At 33.6% G+C, this 21,614-nt stretch overlaps 1 protein-coding gene and 1 pseudogene across 1 annotated transcript; both read left to right on the forward strand.

The window, feature by feature from the left end:
* The first annotated feature begins 7,119 nt into the window (after positions 1-7,119).
* LOC133318863 (uncharacterized) lies at positions 7,120-7,840 on the forward strand (annotated as a pseudogene).
* Positions 7,841-10,287: 2,447 nt separating this feature from the next.
* Positions 10,288-14,995, forward strand: LOC116776518 (probable cytochrome P450 9f2). Its single transcript, XM_061521123.1, has 10 exons — positions 10,288-10,706; positions 10,767-10,930; positions 11,195-11,311; positions 11,876-12,081; positions 12,161-12,296; positions 12,445-12,522; positions 12,881-13,099; positions 14,207-14,304; positions 14,451-14,619; positions 14,702-14,995. Exons 1-10 carry the CDS (start codon positions 10,414-10,416, stop codon positions 14,872-14,874), a joined length of 1,653 nt encoding a protein of 550 aa, XP_061377107.1. The 5' UTR covers positions 10,288-10,413; the 3' UTR covers positions 14,875-14,995.
* Positions 14,996-21,614: the final 6,619 nt, after the last annotated feature.

Raw genomic sequence — 21,614 nt, forward strand, 5'->3', positions numbered from 1 at the left:
GCGGGAGGTAAATGCTCTAGCCGCTTCCATCCGGCGTAGACGTACGGGTCGGAGGAGACGGGTGAACCCGTAAACGCCTTTCTTCGACGACCTGGAGGTTCGACCAGCCTGCGTCAAATGGCACTGACGCAGGCATTGCACCTGATCACCACATTTGGGGATTATCTCGGCTTTCCCGGGTAGTTCCCCATCGGCGCGGTAGTCCGGCACAGTAGCCGGGCGGCCCAGGGGTGAATTGGTGAATTGCTACAGCAGGTCCCAAATCACCCTAAATACGGGCAGGAAGGGAAGCCGGGGAGTTTTAGTGGGTATTCCCAGTGCCAATACCATCAGGCGCTGGGCGACCCCTACACAAAACTCACTGTCGAGCCAGGGCAGTGAGCAGTCTGTAAGAGGATTTCTCCCCGAAAAAAAAAAAAAAAAAAAAATAAAATAAAAAAAAAGGGCTGCCTTCGAAGTACGTTCCAAGAATGAATTGATATAAGTTCTGGACAGGCCCAAGTCTTTTAGTATGTTGTAGAGAGATTTTGCCGTTATACCTCTTTCGCCCACTTCTACCGCGTAAAATCTAAATCTAATTCTAAATCCAGGACGAACCTATTTCGAGTGACTTCGTTTGTGTGCTCGTAATATTTATTGACTTTCATGGCATGGTCTTTGGGATGTTGGTTTCCCAAGGAACCGGAAGCTCTATTATCACTACGCGCTTTAAAATTCGCGAGTACATAAATATGTCTGGTCTGAACGCCGACGCATATATATCCTCTGTGATTTTGTATTATTTCTCATACGTATCCATCATTAAAGTCCAATCCGAAGCCACTTTAAGGATAGAGTAAGGCTTGACGTTTGATTTTGTAGCCCTAGTGCCTTCTGTGACAAAACCTACTGATCGTTCGTTTGTGGTTAATTCCCCTTGCGCTTTAGCTACCGAAAGACTAACCGCTTCACGTATGATTTCCAGAACCCTATCGTGACGACGGAAGTAATGATCGCTTTCCAGTTGTATCTTACAACCACCAGCAAATGCTTAGCAGTTCCAACTCTCTTTGCCTACCCACAGGTATAGCAAGTTTTATAGCAAAAGTTTTTTTGGTACCTTTTTCCCATCTTACGAAGTTAATCTGAACTGGGAGAGTCATTTTGAACGCATTGAGATGAAATTTTTTCAATGCTGGCGACTAATCATGAATTAAGGTGCGCCATTTTAGTACTAATGGGAAGCAAAAATGTCTAACCACTCGTTCTGCATCTCCAAACTCAGTGCTTGGATCTTATATTTATCATACTCGTCTCGCCAAATAAAAGATTTATTATATCCGTAAACATTTGCAGAAATGAAACGAACATTCATCAACTCTGACAAAGGTAACAACACTAAATTACATATGGAACCTAAATAATACTTGTCATAATATTATCATACATTTTATTACAGTCTTTAGTGAAGTTTTATGTATGTTGTTAATGAATTTGAATATTTCACTTTATTCACCTTATAATATTAAAAATTAACCAAATAATAATAATAATAAAACACACATAAAATTATTTAATGACGTTCACTGCCGCCACAGGATCTCGTCTGTTTTATTCGTTCAATTGCGTATATTTGGCAGGCGTACACGTTGCTTTTAGACCAAGCACAATTTAAATTGCCACAGAAGCTAGTTAGGGGTTCCGTTACTTTCAATGTGACGGATCCTTCTCACAGAAAATATAACTTAATACCACTTTTATTAAAAGTTTTATTGTCCATTCGATTCCTAAGAAAAAACAATTGTGTCAAATAAGAATAATAAGTAAATATTTTTGTCTAATAGAATCACTCGCAACTTGTTTCAACCGCTATATATAATTTTGAAATATGTTTCGTCTTGCCTTTATTCCATTCATTTTTTTAATAAAATTTATTGTCTGTAAGGAGGTAGCACAATTCGCGTGTTATTTCAGTGGTAATTCAGAGCCGGCGACGAGACCACGGGCTATAAATCCTCATTGTCGCCGCTTTGTTGCGTCTTTAATCCCAGTCGCTTGTTTTAAGAGTTAATAGCGACATCCAAGGATAGCTTAATTTTTGCATAAGCTTCACTTCTTATATTAAAGTTTTACTATGTATTTTTCTGTAACCGACTGTATTTTTTTTAACCTTACATATATATATATATGTAAGGTTAAAAAACTTGTGTCTTGAGAGATAGAATGAAATAAATTAAATTAATTTAAAAGGGTAATAAATTTTATTCGCACTTATATATATATATATATATATTTATATATATATAACAATTAATTTGTTTAATCATATCTAACGTCTATCGTTGAGAATAAATGATTTCCATAGCATAGGTTTCAGCAGCCATTGAAATGTTACGATTATAAATTAATATATATACCATAAACTGTATTTATATATGTATTTTCCATTTTACTAGAAAAGAAAACTAATCAGAAAATAGGAGTTTGAATCCTCGATAAAAAAAAACGGAAAGTTTCTTAACCATTCGACATTAAAATAAATGATGATTTCAAATGAGCATCATTAAAACTGTCTCTTTTAAAGAAAACTCTTACTGAACATACGTGAAGCTACGTAACTCCCAGTCAACCAGATGTTGAGTACACATTTGATAATGCTATCTTTAGAATCCCAAAATCCAATATACATAGTTATATTGCTCGGAGGCAAAACGGTATTGTAGAGAGGCAAATAGTTATTGTAATATCTCTTTAGTGTATTTGCTATGAAAATTTATATCGTTTTAATATATTATAATTGTACATTTCGTTCCTATTACACGAGATAGCATGTTTCGAATTATTCATTTTTTTGTGTATCATTGAAGGTAAGCCGAAATTCAATAATATCGATTATACATAATGATTTCAATACCAAAATTCCATCCCTCAGGAAATATTCGGAATGCTTTATATGTAGATTTTGATAACTTACCGGGTAATGGAAAAAAATCAATGTAAATTAATCAACAGGGGAACGGTCAAGAAAGCTCCAAATGAAATGAGAAAACTTTAATATTTTAATGACGGTAAGTGTTCCCGTTAAAGTGATCCTTACAACTTCCTATTTACATCAATACATTAAAGCACATTGCATAATATAGGTACTTAAAAATAGATTATTCTACGAAAGTAGAGAACGGAGGAAAAGTTTGACAGTAGGTAATAATAACAAAAACAGAAGTGAGAAATTTTACATTTAATAACATCACAATAAAAATCATTCTAGTAAATATGAAGCAGCCGTTTCTATTAATATTTCATTTCACCGACAATGAATGATAAACACAATATGACACAATACACCTTAAAAAATATTTCCCTTTTGTAGCTATTTATTTTCCTTTTGCGATACAAAATCTCCCAAAATCTCCTTTAACCGTAAAATACGTTGACACTCCCCAGAAGCATAATAAAATATGAAAATATCTACAAAAACGCGCCTCACCGCACTTTGCTTATATTTAAAGCGTTAAAGAGCAAAAATAGGCGCTGTAATATTAAAGGTAATAATAGATTTATTTCTTTACTTATTATTAGTCACATTTCCAACATGTATAATTACAACGCTTTTTAAAACTATTGCACCTTTTTAAATGGCTCAACATGCAAATAAAATTCAAGTCCTTTTTATATATATTCGTGATCAATATTATAAAATACTTTAACATTTCAAACGACAAATAAAAACTATTTGCTTTACATGCACACAAAACTGATTACACATGTCACAAGTCGAACTAAAGGCCAGGAGCTTTAGGTACATCAGATTTACATATTACAATTAATTCTAGATCAAAGATCGATGCTTTAAACCTTAAAGAATGTTATATCAGTCATATTACATAGATTTTTTTTAGGTGGTACAGCCTAGCTGTGGTCCAGTTACTATAGCTTGAATATGGGCTGGCTCGACAGGGGAAGTACCACCCTCTAACAGAAAATTGGCATGAAGTAGCCTTTAATGGCTGTGTTTCGTTTGATGGGTGAGAGCGCCGGTTGCCCTTTTTCTGTCCTAACCCTTTCCTGCTATCTCCTTATTCCCACCCCTCCCTTTCCTCAACAACCAAGGTTGGCAACGCATCCGCAATATCTACGTTGCGGATCTTCATGGGTGACTACTACTACACTACTGCCCATCTAGTAGGCCGTCTCCTCGTTTGCCACCTTTCGCATAAAAAAATAATAATAATCGACTTCTATACATACAGACAGCACTCTACATAAAAAATCGAAACAAGCTACCGAACCAATTTTTTTTTGCCAATATTATTTTAAGCACAATTACACACAAAGACGACCGCAATCTTGAAATTTGATAATCATATTGAGATGACAAATCCTGGATAAAAAATTTATTCCTGGTTCACAGCTCGTGCTCTGTATACCGGATTAACATTATTGCCATATAATCCTCAAGGAACAGAATCAATTTCGTACGAAATAATGGAAAAAACAATCTATATAATATATAGTTTTAATATAAAAAGGTATTAAAATAACAATTTATCACATTCAAGAAAAATAAATAAAAACTTTAGATCGGACAAACAATAAATTATGTTTATGTCTGTGGAGGTTAATTGTTTATAACTGAAGTCCTTTCCCGTAAAATCTACGGTTTAACCAAATATTTAAGCTTTCATCTTTATACCGGAACAGTCAGTATATACTGCTTCAAGAGTTATTCCAATTCAAAGACAATAAATGAGAAAATAAAAAGCCATATATAATTATATGTCTACAAACCTACATAATATATTGTATTATATGTACTAATGTAAGAAATGTGACATCATGAAAGTGTTAATGCTGATATTTGTTGACAAGTTGTCACAAATTAATATTATAAGTGAGTGATACTTTTAACGTAATAAGAATCTATATAGTCGTGTATACAAGACAGCGATTGTCAGGATACAGTGGCTTGTTATCAAGGAGGCTTTGACGGTATAAAGTGACAGTCGAAGTGTGAAATATATATGCATATAATATATGAACAATATTTCAAACACCAAAATCGAAAGTTCTAACTGATGTTATATTAAAAAGTGCACTTGTGAAATGACAATAGAGATCTCACATAATTGAAGATAGTGAAGTTTCGTATTCTGGGTTCCTAATTTCGTTTACGGTCTCATTATGCCCATGTCCATTATTTTTTATTATTTATTTATTTAAAGAGGGGTATTTTTTTAAAACTACCCACCATAACCACCCAGCTTGGATTTACCACCCGGTTTGGTTAAATCATTAAGAATGAGGACACTTATATAATCGTGTTACATAAATCAAAACCATTGTTAGTAATTATAATATATGTACTTAGAAGATAATGTTTATTTTTATGTGCTGCCTGATAACTTACCCTACCCTCCAGTTTATTAATTATCAGCTGGGTATTTAAGTCGCTATAAGATCAGTCTAAATTACTCAACCTTCAATAGTTGATCCGGCTGTTTGTTCTGATAGTATTCTGGTTGTTCTGAGAGTATTGTTATACTGTATTATATTGTGACATTATTGTCATTAGAAACGAAATGATTAATAATTAGAAAGTATTTGATTCTACATGAAAATTATTGTGATCGAACTGACTTTTAACAAGTCCGTTTGATCTGAATAATATCAGCGTCTTCATTCTTAGCTATTTCAGCTGAGGGTACATGTTGAATGATGTTCAGAGAAAACAAACAAAAGATTAATATGTTTGTATAACAAATCATGTGTTTCTATTAGGAATATAAACAAAAAAGCTATTTTTTATTAATAATATCATAATAACAATATTATAATATGAAGACGTCTGTCAAGTTTGACAGAGATAGAACCCTGCGGAAGCTAGTAGACGTGCACCGACGTCGGCCCCTCCCACTGTTATCCCAATCACTATATAAAATCTTGCATCAGTCCATTAGTAAGCATTTTACTTGGATGCTTCTCGGTGCAGGGATCAATGTTTCGTACGGTCCCCGACACCAGCTTTATTCTTTTCCTTTGCCATGGTGATAAAGCGATATTGTGGACAGTCATTGTTACAATCATTGTCTGCAATCCGTCCCCTATTCTATATTTACTTCTGATATTTTCCCGAAATCATAAGTGAGCTCCCAAAGGTATCCCCTTTGGACCTCCTAGAATTATGGGGGTAGTTTAGAAACCAAAATCTCGAAAATATTCACAACCATTCCTCAACCATCCGACAACCATACTACCATACATACATACAACCATATAGTCAAGCGACTACCAAGACCCTTAACTAACTATAGATCTGGAGAAAGCTGTCGAACATAATAATTAATACTAAGAATATTAATGGCGCATATTTGATATTAATCTTGACTGATATCCTTTAATGTCGTGTGGCTATACTACTGACGAAAATTCAACTGACTCAATATGAATACTAATGACCAACTCGATAACATTTCAATTTCCCAAATTAAGCCAAGCGAAATCCTAGCGTAACCTTAACTTTTTCTAAGGCAATTTATCGACAGGATTCCTGAAGCAGATTTAACTGAGAAAGTAATGACAGAAATTACTTTAGTTTCAAAACACAACTGACTACACCTCACCCGCCGCTAACTCACTCCTTAGTCAATATAGCACGTCTTTATTTTTGTTACAGTTGACCGTCCTGGAATAATTGTACCGCAATGATCGTGACCACATCATCATCATTACTACTTTTCCGAAGTGATAGAGCCTAGCTGTGGTCAAGTTTCTGCAGCTCGAAAATGGGCTGGCTCGACCGGAGAACTACCACCCTCTCACAGAAGATCGGCGCGAAGTAGTCTTTAATGGCTGCGTTTCGTCCAATGATAAGAGAGCCGGTTGCCTTTTTCCTTTTCCCACCCTTTTCTACCCCTTCCCTTTTCCCTCCCTTTCGGACTTTTTCCTCCCCCTCTTCCCTAATCAAGAGTGGCAACACATCCGCAAAACTATGTTGCGGATGTCCATAGGCGACGGTACTACCTCCATCAGGTAAGTCGTCTGCTCGGTTGCCCACAGTTTGGAATGAGCGTCAGTAATCCTTGTATTATTTTTAATAAAACAGTTCCTGTATTAGCACATTTATTGAAAACTCTTATTTATATGCCTGAGTCCAGTACAAGTAAAAGAATACTACCGATACCATTTAGGAGTTCATATAGTCATTTAAATGTGATCATTGATGCTTTCGAAATACAAATTCAAAAACCGAGTGATCCAGAATATCAATCTCTAATCTGTTCGGGGTATAAAAAATGTAATACTTTTAAGTACTTGATATCCTGTACACCAGATGGTTTTTTAAATTTCCTATCAAAAAGATTTGGAGTACGAATTTCGGATGAGCTATTATTTCAAGAAAGTGGATTATTAAAACAATTACCCGAAGCTGGTGTTGTAATGGCCGATCGAGGATTCAAAAATATTGTTTCACTTCTTGAAGATAAAAGTATAGAATTATTTCGACAAACTTCGGTTAGTTCTTGAGTGGAATTATTACAATCTGAGCGTTTAGAAGGCAAACGAATTGCTGCTCTCCGTATTTATATAAAACGCGTCATTGGAAGAATGAGAGAGTTTGATTTTCTCAAACCTCATGAGTTATTGATCATAATATGTTACCTTCCACAGATTATTACGGTTTATTTAGACATAATCTATAGCCTTGTCACCGTAACTCTCACGTGTTACTCTAAAAATAAAATATTTTTTATTGGTATTTAATAGAATAGATGATTTGATCTTTTAATTCACAATATTTTTTTACAAACTTACCTTAATGCTATACGCACTATATGCTATATGCACCTCGAACTGCAGCTGAATTGAACCGAATATTATTTAAATAAATCGGTTATCATATGTATAGGGTTTTCCATTAAGGGCGCTTGATCTTTCTTTTCTTCCATCGTAGCGTGTGCTGTGTGGCACGTAGCGCCGTCCTGTTGAAACCACATGTTGTCCAGATCCATATTCTCGATTTCAGGCCAAAAGAAGTTGGTTATCATCGACCGGTATCGCTCACCATTGACGGTGACGGCCACACCATTATCGTTTTCGAAAAAATACGGACCAATCACGCCTCCGGCCCAAAATCCGCACCAAACAGTCACTTTCTGCGGGTGCATTGCCACTTGGTGAACCTCGGGTGGATTGGTCTCGTCCCAAATACGGCAATTTTGCTTGTTGACATAGCCATTCATCCAAAAATGCGCCTCGTCGCTGAAGATGATTTTTTTGCCAAAATCGGCGTCAACTTCCAACTGCTCTAATGCCCAGTCAGCGAACACACGGCGCTGTCTATGGTCATTAACCTTGAGCTCTTGGGTCAGCTGGATCTTGTACGGGTGCAGGCTCAAGTCACAACGCAAAATTCGCCAAGTTGTCGTCTGCGAAAGGCCGAGTTCCTGTGCGCGACGCGGAATTGACTGCCGCGGGTTTTCGAGGACACTGTCGCGCACAGCGGCGATATTCTCGGCAGATCTCGCGTTACGTTGACGCACGGGAACCGGCTGATTGTTAACTGACCCGGTTGACTCGAATTTGTCCACCAATCGACGGATAGTCGACTCGGCAGGACGATCATCGCGACCGTAAAAGGGGCGAAGTGCGCGGAACGTTGCTCGAACTGAAGACCCATTTTCATAAAACAATTTTATGATTTGCACGTGCTGCTCGACACTGTAACCTGCCATGGTGGTTTGGGAGGACGGAATGAATATAACACACTGCATTTGACAGCTGTCACTCAAACAACATGGCCGCAATCAGCTGTCAAAGTTCAAGCGTTCCTATTGGAAAACCCCATACATATATCCACATCAGGTATATTATCGGAATTAGCTTTTATAAATCCTTTATCACACATAACTAAATTGAATTAATTAATATTTTTACACTAAATTTTGGATATTTTCACGAGTAGAAGCTTTTGACACTGTGCTATCTTCAAATTCTTTTAACATTGTGACGTCATAAGCATGGCGATCAATTGTGGCGCGTCTGAATTAAATGGTTATTTAAAAAATTTATCAATTTTTAAATGTTAATAATAAATTGATTTTTATTAAGTTTTTCGCATCAATTATAAATATAATTTATTTTAAAGTTTTGAAATAAATAAAAAAAACGATATTTTTGTTTTCGTTCAATTCTCAATTCTTGTTTCCGATCAAATCAGGTATAAATCGACCTCTATGATTAAACATAATTTCATGGAGATAACCTAAAATTTTCCTTATCAATTCCCCAAACCACATCAGGTAAACACTCTGTCCATATGTTAGGGTCTATATTACGAGTACGCACTTCATTGAATAATGTACGGTTGTATCGTGTAACTTATCCACTTTGTACGTGGAGTTGCTATAGCATTACAGGTTTTTTTTTCTGTTATTATTTGCAAACTCTTTGAAAATTCTTCTAGTAAAAGCTAAACTTTTATGCGATAATACTCTTCTCGGATAACCGAACAAACTAAACATATCTTTTAAAATTGTAACAGTCTCTATGGAATTCATTGTTCTAGTTAATCGCGCTAACAAAAACTTTGAAAAGGAATCGACTATGACTAAAATATATTGATGCCACTGTTTAGTTTTGCTAAAAGGTCCGAGATGATCAATATGAACTACTTCCATTAAGTGGATGGCTTAGGAATGGGATGTAATTCTTCACTGTCATAACCTGTTTTTGAATTCGAACACTCCAAGCAACGATTGACTTATTTTTTAGTAAAACGAATCATCTTAGGAAACCAGTAATCCGATTTAATTAGTTCCTCACGTCGTTTAATACCGATATGACCTGTATGATTATGGAATTTTTGCATAAATTTCCACCTTGCAAGAGTGGGAACTACTCACCTGTGACTATTAAGAGTTTTATAAGCGATAATATTTAATTTTATAATTTTTAACATCACTACTTGCCTGACCTTCCAATCATTATTTTCAACTTGTATAATTAGAATTATAACTTTATGAAACTTGTTACTTAAATAATAATATTTATATATATATAAAGTTATGAAGCAAAGCCGCCTTCTAAAATTTATTGCGAATTCTGTGACCTAAACAAATTAATCTATTAACCTCAAAATCCAGTTAATAAGTCTTCACAGTGACACATCGTTCCCGTTATTGTACCATTTATACCATTGTGCCTTGATTACATGATTTAAAAATTACATCCGGGCATATAAACGTCCTTGACGGAACAAATAGACTTGACGACATTCATACACCGATGTTATATCATGTAATATAACTAAAAGAAAGAGAAACCTCAATATGAAAAAAAAATTACATCCACGAAAGCCAAAAAAATATGAGAAGAAATGGATGGTACATTACTTGCTAACCGCTTATAACTTCCGACCTTTCAACATTAACCAACATGGCCATTGAAATAAATAATTCAAGGTCGCTATTATTACGAAACGTCTCGCGAATGGGATACGTTGTAGCAGTTCAAACCAAAATGATCACCGAAATTGTTGTGTTTCTACTGACTTCTCTCATAGTATATTTTATTTATATACACAAAAGCATTCATAAGTATTTCGATGATCGCGGCATAAAATATTTACCCGGTGTTCCTTTTTTTGGCAATAATTTAAGAAGCTCGTTTCTAAAAGTCCATGTTTTGGAAGACCTTGAAGCTGTATACAAAGCCTTCCCAGAGGAAAGGTGAGTCTAAAATATATTGTCAGTGCAAGAAATTGTTGCTAATATTTTCTTTATAAACAGATATGTGGGCTACATCGAAGGCACGACTAAGATAATAATTATTAGAGATCCTGAGGTCATGAGAAATATCACAGTAAAGGATTTTCAACATTTCACTGATCATAAGACTTTCGTCTCGGAAGATTCTGAGCCTCTCTTTGGACGAAGCCTTTTCTTTATGAAAGGTAACACTGTTTATACATAAACTATGTTTTGTTAAATCCGTTCCTTACAAAACCTTACTAATATTGTAACTTCAACCTGATATAATTTACATGAATTTAAATAGTAACTCGATTATTTTGACAAAAATTACATATCATATCGTCAATTAGATATCATATGTTATCGTATTTTGTAAACACTTGAAATAAAAGAAATATTACCGTCTTCTTATGCACCAGTTAATATTATACATTATTACTAATTAGAGTTTTTAATATGTTTAGGTGAGAGATGGCACAGTATGCGAACAACCCTTAGCCCAGCGTTCACCAGCTCCAAGATGAAGCTAATGATGCCGTTCATGAGCGAAATCAGTACCAACATTGTAGAATATCTAAAAGGTATCTGTCTATATGTATCATTATGATCTGCCGCTTTGGAGCCACGACAAAAATATTGTTGTATTTTTAATCATTTACTATTATAAATATAGAGACATTTATTCTTATATTCGACTTAACTGTAACTTTGAGTGAAATAACAATGACCTATTCATGAAGGAATTAACTTTAAGCCTTGCTTAATGTTTACCATAGGCCTTGTGACGGTTAATGTCGTTTGATTAAATTCCAATGCTAACAAGGAAAGCAATTTAAACAGCAATTACAACTTACTACAAGCAAAGAATACACTTTCAAATTAATCAAATTCCCATCAGACATTACAAATGTTTATGCTAGTCAGTACGGATTATGTTAACATAACGTTTGCTAACTTTTAATGACGTCTCAATCTAATTAAACTTCGGATGTGAATGTTGTCAAACTCCTCGCGTTTCGTTGCGAATAGGTTTATTCTAAATTATTGTAATCAGAAAATGAAAGTCAGAGCTCGTATCGAGTACAATAATTAAAGTTATAACTGCCGAATGTCTGTATTAGAAGTGTGTTTCTTCTTTAACGTAGGTCACGTAAATGAAGACGTCGATGTTCAAGACCTGATGCGACGATACACGAATGACGTCATTGCGTCGGCTGCCTTCGGTCTTCCGGTGAATTCAGTTAAGGATCGAGACAATGAATTTTTCACCATCGGCAGAGATCTTTTTTCTTTTACTTTCTTCCAAAAAATTTATGCGATACTTGTAGCCTTGTTTCCTAACTTTATGAAGGTACATATTGAAAATTTTAAATTTTTGCGTAGAAAGTTAAACTTGTTAATTGATTAAACACAAAACGTTTATGTTTTAGAAACTGGGTATCACGGTATTTCCAAAAAAAGTTATAAACTTCTTTAAAGGAATAGTTGTAAACACGATGCAAAATAGAGAAAAAAACAATATTCACAGACCTGACATGATACAATTACTGATGGAAGCTTCTAAAGGTGAATAAAAACATTATTTTATATTTATCTGCTAGATAACAATCAGATTGCATATTGGGTATCCAAAAAAATTTTCCTTCTGTAAGAAAAATTCAATTTAGTGTTGCATATTACTTAATCTTTTACTCATAAAATATTTTACATTTAGGTATATTGAAAGATGAGAGTGATACAAACGGAAATAAATCACAAAATAACGAAGCATCCAAACAAAAACCTATAAAAGGTGAGTCTAGTAAAATATAATGATGAATTTAAATAAAACAAAAACAAACACATTATTTTTGTTTTCTGTCAGTATCTAATGCTATCTGCAAACAATTGCTCTATTTTCTCACAGACTTCACTAACTGTTGAGGTAGTAGTGTGCTACAGACATGGGTTTGAATAATTTTCGTGAGTTGATATTAATTGCTAGGACTTTTTGTTTGAAAAATACTTTCATATTTTGATAAGCCTCGCAAAAGCCATCGTTTGTCATCTTTCAATTCCTATATAGCTGACTGAAGCATAAAAATATTCATCGAAAAATATAATTGAAAAAAACTTAAGGTTAAAATAAGAAAATAATCATTATATTTCAGAATGGTCAGTGGAAGAGCTTTCTAGCCAAGTTTTCATATTCTTTGCCGCTGGATATGAAAGCTCGGCATCAACTTTGGTCATGTGCGTTCATGAATTGGCCCTGAACCCCGATGTCCAAGAGAAGTTGTATCAAGAGATCAAAGAGTACAAAGAGAAACACGGAGAAATTACCTTCGAGCATATACACAATCTAAAATATCTAGATTGCGTTTTAAGTGGTGAGAACACTCTTCACGATTTATTATCGTCATTTGTTTCTTGCATCTTTGCATTGTCTTTGATTTAAATTGATCTTTGACATATTTAGTAATAAAGATATCTTTATCAAATTAAAAAAGCAACTAATAATACTTCAGCCTCGTCACGGTTAGGGGTCACCTTACTAATTGACATTGAATCTGATACCTGCTATTGGATAACGATATGCAGAGTATAATTCATGAATTAAATAAATAGTCATGTTTTGTGTGAGGGTTCGTTTGCACCTGTATGATTTTCTACTAGTTCAGTTCATTAACATTAATAAAAAATAATAATCTTTGGCTAAGAACGAAAGCTACTGACATATTGGCGTCACATTGGACAAATAAAAACATTGGAAAGAGATATTTTAACATAATTACGAACGTATTCCCAGCTTTTCAAATGAAGCTCAAAAGCCATATATTCCTATATTTTACTATCTCACGTTTTTGTATTTTTGAAATATGGAAATGTGAAGGACCCAGCTCACGGACCCGGAGCGACGCCTTAGTTTGGATATTAACAATATTAAATCATGAATTATTCATGATTACTATTTTAGTTATTTTAATTTTTCTTTGTATATTCGATCTTCTAAAATGTATTTTTTTTATTGCCAAACTTCCATATCTAATATATGTTATCTGTAAAATTAAATTCTTTTGGCAAAACATTATGTTATAATTAATTTTATCAGAGTACGTTTCGTGACACACTTAAATTATTTGGATGCTATATGTGGTTTAAAACCTTTCATTCCTTAACCTGAATCAGATAATGTTTGGAATATTTTTTGTAGATGTTTAAAACTTATCTCTTGGAACATTTCTATTATCAGAGATTAAAATATAGGTTTTGGCAGTCATGACAGTTGCAATTCCTTCTTTTCCGCCAAAATATATTCTGATTATAATACGAGACTAACAAATGACACTACATTGCATTCATTGTTAGCTTCTTTTTACAAAGTGGAAATTATTATCAATTTGGTATTTATTTATTTTCTGTAGCTATAGACATAAATCACTTAAGTTTCATTAAATAGATAAATTAGAGACATAATGCTATTCTTTTATTTTTAGAGACTTCCAGAAAATGGTCAACCGTTTTGGTTTTGGATAGAACCTGCACTCTTCCTTATGAACTTCCTCCACCCAGAGAAGGTTTAAAGCCTGTGCAAGTAAGTTAGATAGAAATGACAAAAGTCTACTAACGAAAATTCAAATGTAAACCCAATAAACTTTTATGTTTGTTTAATACATATTAGTGATATTATTTGCATCCTTGTCTCTATATTTATTTCTTAGCCTATGTTTACGGTTTCAGGTAAAGCCTGGAGATATTGTTTACAACATGGTAATATGTATCCACAAGGACCCCAATCACCATCCCAACCCTGAAAAGTTTGATCCCGAAAGATTTTCCGATGAGAACAAGCATAAAATCAAACCATTTACATATATGCCTTTTGGCATGGGTCCGCGGAACTGCATTGGTTTGGCGTTAAACAAATTAATTTTTAATTCACATTCAACATTTAAATGTTAATGTTACCAGAAATACTTTTTCTTTTTCAGGGATAAGATTCGCGCAACTGGAACTTAAAATTCTGATCTTTGACATTGTGTCAAACTACAAGATCGTCAAATGCACGAAAACTATGGACCCTGTGGTTTTGAAACCGCACGCTTTTAATTTACAACCAAGAGATGGCTCGATTGTCCGATTTGTGCCCAGACATGATAATTGATAATGTTGGGAAAGTCCATTACTCATACTTATTTTTTCTTTAAAGTTAACTTTCGTCTATTTGCTTTATATTTTCTTGTTTTTATGATAAAATTTAATAATACAAATCTATGTATAAATAATTATATTTTATATTACAATAATTCCTTCCTGTTACTCGATGCTGAATTCGTTCAAAGCTGTGTTAACGAGCAAGGCAACATTTTTTAATAGTAAAGAGAATTATAAAAGTTTAATCTAAAAACTGCCCCATTTTGAGAAGTATTTAAGTTTATAGATTTTCCAATTAAGTTTTAAATTAACCCATTCATAACGTAGTCTAGAAAAATGTTCATTTAATCTCCAATAAAACAAAGTAAATCACTATACTGTCCTAACAGATTCAAATTTTAGAACAAAAATAGATTTAGACGTAAGTTTCAAATTCATTATAATACATTCCCATGACATTTCATGGAACTGAGAATTTTAAGTCACAAGGATGCAAGGATGAAACGGGCATTAGTATACTCATGATAAAAGTAAACACACTGAATTATGTATGGAACTTTAATTATACTTGACATGTATACAATTATTATTACAGTCTTTAGTGATGTTTTTTTTGTATTGTGTTACTGAATTTGATTATATATAATTCACGTAATTCACCTGTTATAATGTAAAATGTATACATGTCAGTATGGAAGGCATATACTCGTCGTATATTTATAAAATAGACCCCATGATAGAATCTGATTATTCGATTACTTAACTAAGACCGGAACCCTTTGATCCCAACTCGCCATCAATTTACGACATTAATAAAATGGCTGTAAAAATAAATACTTTAATAATATTAATCTATATCAACTTTACAAATATCTTCTACTGTAGAATTAATATTTAACGCATAGCAAATAGTGTTGCCCAAATGCAAGAACAAGACGAGACTTGGCCAATCTTGGTCTTGGTCTGGCATAAATACACCTGGTTTGATCTTGGTCTTGGTATTGCACTCCCACTCGTGGTGTTGGCCTTGGTCTTGCAACAAGAGGTTCGCAAGATTTGCAACTACCTATTAGCCTGTCGCGATTTATTAAACGTTACTTTAGATTTTAGAACAACGCAACAGAGTTAAGTTAAGAACAACCAAATTAAAAAAGTACAAACATTTTATGACAAATTCAAGAAATCAACTGACACCGGTTGGGATGTGAACCCACGATCCAAGTAATTAGACAAGATTACGCATGTTCTATATAGTTTATTTTTTGTTTTTATTATTTCGATACTTCAATTAAGTGTCATACTATATTTAATGTATTATTTTCTAATACGCTTATATTAGCTTCATACATATGTAAGTATGTTAGTATGTAACGAAATCTTTGAACATGATGTTGACCCCCTTTAGAACATCGGGTTAACTCTAAATTTGGCATACTTATTAGAGGCCGATGACAATTCAATATTTTAAACAGTTTGATCCGTTATTCTTACTAGGATAATCAGCATTAGCGATTTTTTGTTTTCCCGAGACCCGGTAGTGTCTGCGTCAAGACCAATAAAGTGCGCCGATCACCTATTTCTCAGGTAAGTTACCGACTGTGATTAAGATAAAATTTTCGAAGAGGGAACCTGAGAACCGCCTATCTTATCCAAGGAAGGCAGCAGGCACTTAATTTACTCATGTATCGGATAACTTACTGACTTAAAAAAAAACAATTGTTAAAAATATAAATAATAATGAGATCTAAGATTTTCGCGAGTTTTATTCATTTAAATGAAACTAATATTTTTCCGTGATCACGGTTGCTGAAAAGTAACCGAAACGTCGGGATTATGTAGTTTTTTAAAATAATAAAATACGCGTAGTATATCCGAAAAATATTAGTTTCATTTAAATATAAATAATTGTTTAAAAAAAACTGAAAAATACGCTTCTACAGAAAATTCAACTAATAAATGAAAAATAAATAATATTTTAAGAAAACTAAAAAAATAAGCTTTCATAGAAAATCCAACTAAAAAATGGTTATAAATATCTTGAAAAGCAAACCACGCTTTTTTTTAAACTATTATTTTCTTTCACTATTTTTAATTCAAATTTATTAAAATTTATTTCCCATTTTTTATTTGGATTTTCTATAAAATCGTATTTTTTTAGTTTTCTTAAAATATTATTATTTACTTATTCAGACTGCGTCCATTCCTTCGTCAACGAAAATACATTGGTGGTCAGTATTTTACGTCTTCAGACATATTTTGTGCCTATTTTCTTCTTCAAAATCCTATGTACTAATACTTTCTTTAAGTTTCGTTTGTTTTATATGTGTCAATTTCTTGTATTATAAAGGATGAGTATATAATTTAAATTAAGCGTGTCCGGTGCACTGACTCTGGAGTTTTTAGTGTCTTGAAACCACACAGAACACATCGGCATAATGTATTCTTGTCCAGTTTAGGCACCCGAAAACTTATTTTATTCTTTGGAACACTTGTACTCTATGGCGCTAATCAGCCAGTGTCAAATATTGTGTGTGCGGCGCGGCACCGACGATTGTTTGTATACGCAATAGAAGCCGCCGCCGTCGATCTCCCAGCCCCGCGTGTATTTTCACCTCGTACTTCCAAATTGCTACAAAATTTCTATGAGAGGCCGGTACCCGACCTTTGATGAGGCCAACAAGGTACTACTCAATATTACACACAATGCCGATGGTCAGAACTAGTGATGCACTCTTTTTTCTTTTAATGGGTATTTTCATTCGCCATGTACATTTGTTTATGGTATTTCGTAATTAGCATAAGTTTTCAAAAAAATATTTTTTTTTTTTTGTGTCTCATAGAGTTCCGAAGCGTATATCCCGAAATCCTATACTTACTCCCTGAAACGACAATCAGTCATATCTGCAAGACGCAAGAGTTATGGCAAATGCAAATTAGGCGGTCTCGGTCTTGGTCTTGCAAAAATGCAAGAACATGACCAAGACCGACTTTGGGCAACACTAATATCTGTAGAAATTTAAAAGATTATAATTCTAGGTAGTAACATAACCAATGAAACTTTTAATTTTAAATTATTCACTCATTGTTAATCTACCAGAATTTCTTCAAAATGTTAGAACATACAGTCAAAATACATTTAAACGTAGAAATCGAAACTAGTAGATGCAACTTGCTTTGCCTTCAGATATAAAAAGTTTGGTTTCTACTTTTCATAATTAATTATTTTAAATATTTCAGTCTTAAAATGTTCAATATACGTCCAAGTAGTATAAGTAGTATTTTCATTATAATATATTTTCATAGGCATCCTACACAACACAAACGATAGTTTAGAAATATGTGTAGAATACTCAATTAAAACAGTCGTATAAACTCGGAGCTGGTACTCATAACTTTCGACTGATCGAAGAGATTTTAATGATTTTATTTTTATATGAAAGCTGGTACTTCCCTTTTGATCCCATTTCAATTTGGTCCAGTTCTGATAATGACACTCATAAGAAAACCATATAAGTCTACAATTAGTATTAAGTATGTGTGCGATAAATGAACGCGTAACTTCAACGCCAACCGATTTCAATTTGAAATAAAAATGATCTCATTACGATTTTGATTTATTTATTTAAATGGTCCAAAATGGACTTTACAAATGGTCCCATGATGTTAACAATAGGAGAATTTTTTAAAATTCTTGAAATATGTGTAAGGATACATAATACACATTAAGTAATGGCGTTAATTAAGTTGTATTCTGTTTTAACTTCATTGCCGGAAGATATTTTTTTTTAATCTCGTCAATAACCGACTTCAAAAGAGAAGGAGGTTCTCAATTCGTCATAATCTCTTTTTTTATGTATATTCCCCGACTTCTTGAATACTTTTGGACCAATTTAGTATTTATTTTTATATGAAAGATTACATCCCCCAAGTGATCTTTAGGTCACCAAGTCAGGTTTTTATAATGAAATCCTCTAAAAAGTTAAGGAAATCAAAACTATTGAGGGAAATCAATTATGTTTATATAATTGCGCATTTGAGAAAGACATACTTCAAGTTTATGGATGATTCTTGAAAAAGTCTTGCTGTATATCTTTCTCTTTTACGCTTTAGACGGTATTTTTTTGTCAATTTCAGACTCCTGAGCTTTTCTCATACGATATGCACGTAAGTAAAGTCTCCTCATCTTGAAACAGCTACTATATCCTACTAACCTATTTTATACAAATTACCTTATCTTCATCTTACTCCATAAATTTAATAAATAACAAGTAATAAATATGAAACTAAAATCAAATTTCATATCTTCTTAGCACAAGTAAGACCACAAGATATACGATCAAATATTTTAAATACTGATATCAACAGAAAAACGTCGTTTGGAGCAGTATGGATAGGGACTGCACTCAGGTTCAAAACAAATAACTACGTTAACTTGTTTCCCGATACAGGCAGAAGCATTTAGTCATCAATAGTGATATTAACCTACAATGTGTATTATATTTACTAAGAAAGATTACCTATACAGCTGAAAACCTAAGGCACCGATCGACAGATATTTTGAAATTATTATTACATAGGTTGGGTTAAGATATGTTATATTTAAGTGTAAAATTATGTTTCTGCTTTTTAGTTCCTGTGTTCCTATGTTGTTTTTTGAAGTTTATTTTATTTTTCACTCAAAAAAAAAAAATTTCATGCCTTTAAGGGTAATTAAAATAAAATAGAGCGTGGGATATAATATGAGGAATAGGATATAGTAGCTGTTTCAAGATGGGAAGACTTTACTTACGTGCATATCGTATGAGAAAAGTCGAGCTCAGAAGTCTGAACTTGGCAAAAAATGACTGTCTAAAGTGTAAAAGAGAAAGGTATACAACAAGACTTCTTCAAGAATCATCCATAAACTTGAAGTATGACTTTCTCAATGCGCAATTATATAAACATAATTAATTTCCCTCAATTGTTTCCATTTTCCTCATTTTTATGATTTCCTTAACTTTTTAGAGGATCTCATTATAAAAACTTGACTTGGTGACCAAAATATCACCTGGGAGATGCAATCTTTCATATAAAAATAAATCCTAAATTGCTGCAGAAGTATTCAAGAAATCGGGGAACATACATAAAAAAAGAGATTCAGACAGATTGATAACCTCCTCCTCTTTTGAAGTCAGTTATTAACAAGATTACAAAATATATCTTCCGACAATGAAGTTCAAACAACAGAATACAACTTAAGTAATGCCATTACTTGATGTGTATTATGTATCCTTACACATTTTAAGAATTTTCCTCAATTTTCTCAGGATTCTATAATCGAGTCTTATTGTTATCATCATGGGACCATTTGTGAATTCTACCCATATACATAAATAGGTCTAAATAATAAGTAAAGAAAAACAAGTGAGAAGGCACGTATAGTCCACAAAGTGATACCTCTGAGCTAATTACATGTGACCCTTAAGCTAACCTCAGATCCTTGATGTATCCTTAAGAGAAACATGAGCTTACGTAGGGATGCCTTAGGAATCCATGAGTAGACTTGTACTAACTCGATTTGTAATGACTTACAAGATTTGAAATATTTAACATAGCCATAAGTTTATCTCTTCCATCTTTACAAAGCGACAACATGAACTTATCACAGACACCTGGCTCAAACATGTAACCTTTATTTCAGATACATATTTAATATTACAAAACCAGTACGCGCAGAGCACGCGACGCATGTCCGGATGGTCGTATCGGTTCAAATCGATCAGTCTATCCCTTCTCAGGTGACCAGGGAATCTTTACGTTACGAACTAAGTACGTTACGTGGTAAACCATATCGCCAACAAGCGCAATATTGAAACAAAGATAAAAAGAGATAAATAATAAATATTTAGTCTTAAGAAAGCAATACGGTGCAGAGCGCGCACCACCCGTCAGAATGGCCGTATTGGTGCAATTCGTATTATTTGAATAATCAATAATTAAAGGTTAAAACTATCAAGTCTCACTTGCATAAGCACCTGCCCAGCAATCACTTGCAGTCACAACAATGAGTGTTGGTTGGTATACATAACGATGAGAGTACAAATTAAATAGTTGCAGGGATCGGACCTCTTCAACGAAAGGATCCGTCAACCCGACTACGAGGTTACCTTCAAGATCCTAAGAGGCTGTGGATAATCAAAAAGAAAGATATTGGTGTCGTCAGTTACGCTGACGTCACTCTTTTAAAAACGAAGACGAATTGGTATTAAGTCTAACATACATATTACGAAGATTAAAAACGCAACAAAGCAGCAGCAATGAGAATCTATGGCTCGTGGTTTCGTCGCCGGCACTAAATTACCACTGAAGTAACTTAAAGATAATAAATTTTATATAAAAAAAACAAAATCAAGGCAAAACGAAACATATTTCATAATTAATATTAGCTGTGGAAACAAGTTGCAAGAGATTCTATTAGACGAAAATATTGATTCATTGTTCTTATTTGACACAATTGATTTCTTTAAAGGAATCGAATGAACAATAAAACTATTAATTAAAGTATTATGAAGTTATATTTTCTGTGAGAAGCATCCGTCACATTGAAAATAATGGAACCCCTAACGGGCTTCTGCGGCCACTTACAATGTGGTTGGTCTAAAACGTGTAAGCCTGCCAAATGTACACAATTGAACGAATAAAAGATATGAGATCCTATGGCGGCAGTGCACTTCATTAAATAGCTTTATATGCGTTTTATCTTTAATATTA

This window comes from Danaus plexippus, chromosome 8 (assembly GCF_018135715.1).
Source record: "Danaus plexippus chromosome 8, MEX_DaPlex, whole genome shotgun sequence".
Lineage (NCBI taxonomy): Eukaryota > Metazoa > Arthropoda > Insecta > Lepidoptera > Nymphalidae > Danaus > Danaus plexippus.